The sequence below is a fragment of the Otolemur garnettii genome, unplaced genomic scaffold (assembly GCF_000181295.1).
Source record: "Otolemur garnettii isolate 467f Iridium unplaced genomic scaffold, OtoGar3 scaffold00018, whole genome shotgun sequence".
Classification (NCBI taxonomy): Eukaryota; Metazoa; Chordata; class Mammalia; order Primates; family Galagidae; genus Otolemur; species Otolemur garnettii.
This window is the reverse complement of record NW_003852413.1, coordinates 25781167-25784043: the sequence shown is the minus strand read 5'-3', so window position 1 is coordinate 25784043 and position 2877 is coordinate 25781167. Positions and strand designations below refer to the sequence as shown.

The 2877-nt window shown below is 38.8% G+C and overlaps 1 protein-coding gene across 2 annotated transcripts in view; it reads right to left on the bottom strand.

Moving 5' to 3' along the window:
• NPEPPS (aminopeptidase puromycin sensitive) overlaps positions 1-2877 on the bottom strand; it is a 129314-nt gene that overhangs the window by 4779 nt on the left and 121658 nt on the right. For both annotated transcript variants that reach the window (XM_003786441.3, XM_023511323.1), the window contains 3 exons: positions 2459-2566; positions 1790-1945; positions 1468-1515 (listed from right to left, as the gene is read on the bottom strand). In XM_003786441.3, the coding sequence (XP_003786489.1) occupies positions 1468-1515; positions 1790-1945; positions 2459-2566 (312 nt within the window). The remainder of the gene's footprint in view (positions 1-1467; positions 1516-1789; positions 1946-2458; positions 2567-2877) is intronic.

The window sequence follows — 2877 nt, the reverse complement described above, 5'->3', positions numbered from 1 at the left end:
AAAAAAAAAAAAAAAAAAAGATCTGAAATCTTAAAACTTATTCCTAATAATGGCTTATAAAGTAAACCAAACTACATTATAGCTCCCAGAACTTCCAAAAGCACACTTAATAACCTCTTGCTTTCAAGAAGGTAAAAGTAAGTGGTGCTTGTAGCTCAGGGGGTGGGGTGCCGGCCACATACACTGAGCCTGGAGGGTTCGAATCCGGCCCATGCCAGCTAAAAACAATGATAATTACAACAAAAACAAAATAGCTGGGCATTGTGGTGGGCACCTGTAGTCCCATCTACTTGGGAGGCTGAGGCAAGAGAATTGCTTGAGCCAAAGAGTTTGAGGTTGCTGTGAGCTGTACTGCCACAGCACTCTACCCAGGGTGACAAAGTGAGACTCTGTCTAAAACAAAAACAAAAACAAAAACAGGTAAAAGCAGGGCCAGGTGTGGTGGCTCACACCTTTAATCCCAGTACTCTGGGAGGCCAAGGCGGGCAAACTGCTTCAGTTCAGGATTTCAAGATCAGCCTGAGCAACAGTGAGATACCACCTCTAACAAATAGCCAGGCACTGTGTTGGGCACCTATAGTGCTAGCTTGGGAAGCTGAGGCAAGAGAATTACTTGAGCTCAAGAGTTTGAGGTTAAAAAAAAAAAAAAAAAGAATTGGGGAATTCGGGCAGCACCTGCGGCTCAAAGGAGTAGGGTGCCAGCCCCATATGCCAGAGGTGGTGGGTTCAAACCCAGCCCTGGCCAAAAACTGCAAAAAAGAAAAAAAAGAGTTTGAGGTTGCTGTAAGTGCTGATATCATGGCACTCTACCTGAGGGTGACTGAGTGAGACTCTATCTCCAAAAAAGAAAAAAAAAAAATACAAAGAAGGTAAGTATAATTGTCATTTAAAAAAAACTTAGCAGCAAAATGCAATGGAAGTTTTAAAGTTTAAGATTTCCCTAAGCAATGTAGATTTGTTCCTCAAATGGTAAAGATTACTAAGTCCAGATCCATACCAAAATTGATTATCAATCTTCATAAAAGGAGAGAGACCCTACGTAATCATTTAGTCCCACTGTACATACAAAAGACCTACAAAAGTTATTAGGAAGGGAAAAAGAACTAATATCAAGAACCTACTCTGTTCTAGCCCCATTATGTTCCTTAATCTAAGTAACAATCTTACCATTTTTACCAGGGGTAAAAATACTTGGTCAGAGACAGGGCTACTATGGGGCACAGTATAGATTTTCACCCAGGTCAACTGACTCTAGGCTTCATATTCAATCAACATTACTTCAATGCCCTCAAAGATGATCCCAGCTCTCAATTCTTCAGACATTAAAAAAAACTCAATCTAAGTATCTTTCTCCAAGCAAAAGGAGGAACTAAAAGAACACTATCCCAACACTCTGTGATCATCTACTAGGTTCATGTTTTTACATACTAGATTGAAAAGTGAAAAAGTAAACAGTACTTTCCTTACCTTAACCTCTCCAGCCATTTTATCAACTGCAAATCCCTCAACTGACAGCTGAAAAAACAATGGTTTTAAATAGTTAAGTGAAACTAAAAGAGGCTGAGAACAAACTTCCATTTACCCTAAAAACAGATCATTCAATTCTCTCCCAACTTCAGTTTGTCATAAAGGATGTAGGATGGGGGAGGGAGAAACCCTCCAGAGCTGGTACTAGGGAAGGGAAACTCTTAAAGAGCAAAGACCATAGTCTATGGGTGTAGTGAATTGCTGATGTCACTCAACAACATCCATGATTAGCATGCTAACTCAAAATAAAATTTTCATATACCTTTATTAGTCTGGATATTAAGAATCCTCCCTGGTATCGATTATAAAGTTCTTCCCAGTTGTCCTTTATGAATTTCCAAGCAGCTTTCCTCCCGTGTTTGCTTCCTCCAGCTACTCCACCTATTACAGATACAGTGTCCTGGGGACGTACCTCTTCCTAAGAAAAGAAAATTAGAAATCTAGTGTATTCAAAACATTTTTTTGTTCCTGAAAGTGCAACATACTGTTAAGATATTCAAGTAATTACACTGAAGACACTAATTCCTAGTTCTAGGAATAAGAGGCACCAGCAGCTTCCAGCAAAGAGGATAATGTTTAACTTAAAGATCAATAAAACTGAGAATGAGATAGGTATAAACAGGCTGCTCAACAGATACCTTGGGAGCCTATAGGGTAAAGAAAGGAAGAGACATGAAATAGGTAAAGGGACAAATTAGTTTCCCAGTTTTCAAAGTTCTCATTCTGGAGAAAGAATTTGTTTCCTCTTCCAACTATTGTAATTCTCACCACTAGTGGGAGATAACAGAAGTCAGTAATAGAAACTCAGAAATTCATGCCAGTTTTCCTGGAAGAGGAAACCTTAGTCCAGGGTTAAGGCTGTTCAAGAGGATACTGCATCAAAGACACTTGACACAGATAAATAGGTAACAATTCCATCTAAATAACTTACTGAAAGTGCAAACGTGAGGACTTTTTGAATCAGATCAGGCAAAAGAGTAGCCCCAAGGACTCTTTCAATTCGGTTTTTCTCTTCTTGCATATCTGCTTGTTTATGAAGCTATAGGGAAAAAAATAAACACAGGAATAGTTAAGTTTCCCTTGGAAGTTCTGCATATGCTTATATGATCTAATAGGGCAAAACTTCCTCTCTACTGGGTAAGTTCCCTCTGGGTAAGAACTGGCAGGGTATTAAATTAACACAAGACAAGACTTTTCAAGATACTTGGGTGCTAAATTTGTCATCTGCCATTATAGTTAAGTCATTGGACATAAGTGCTCATGAGATAAACAGCCTATCATCAGTGCTGAGCAGTTTAATATCAAGATCTAAAGGTAAATCTGTCAGAGCCAAATTCTTTTTTTTTTTTT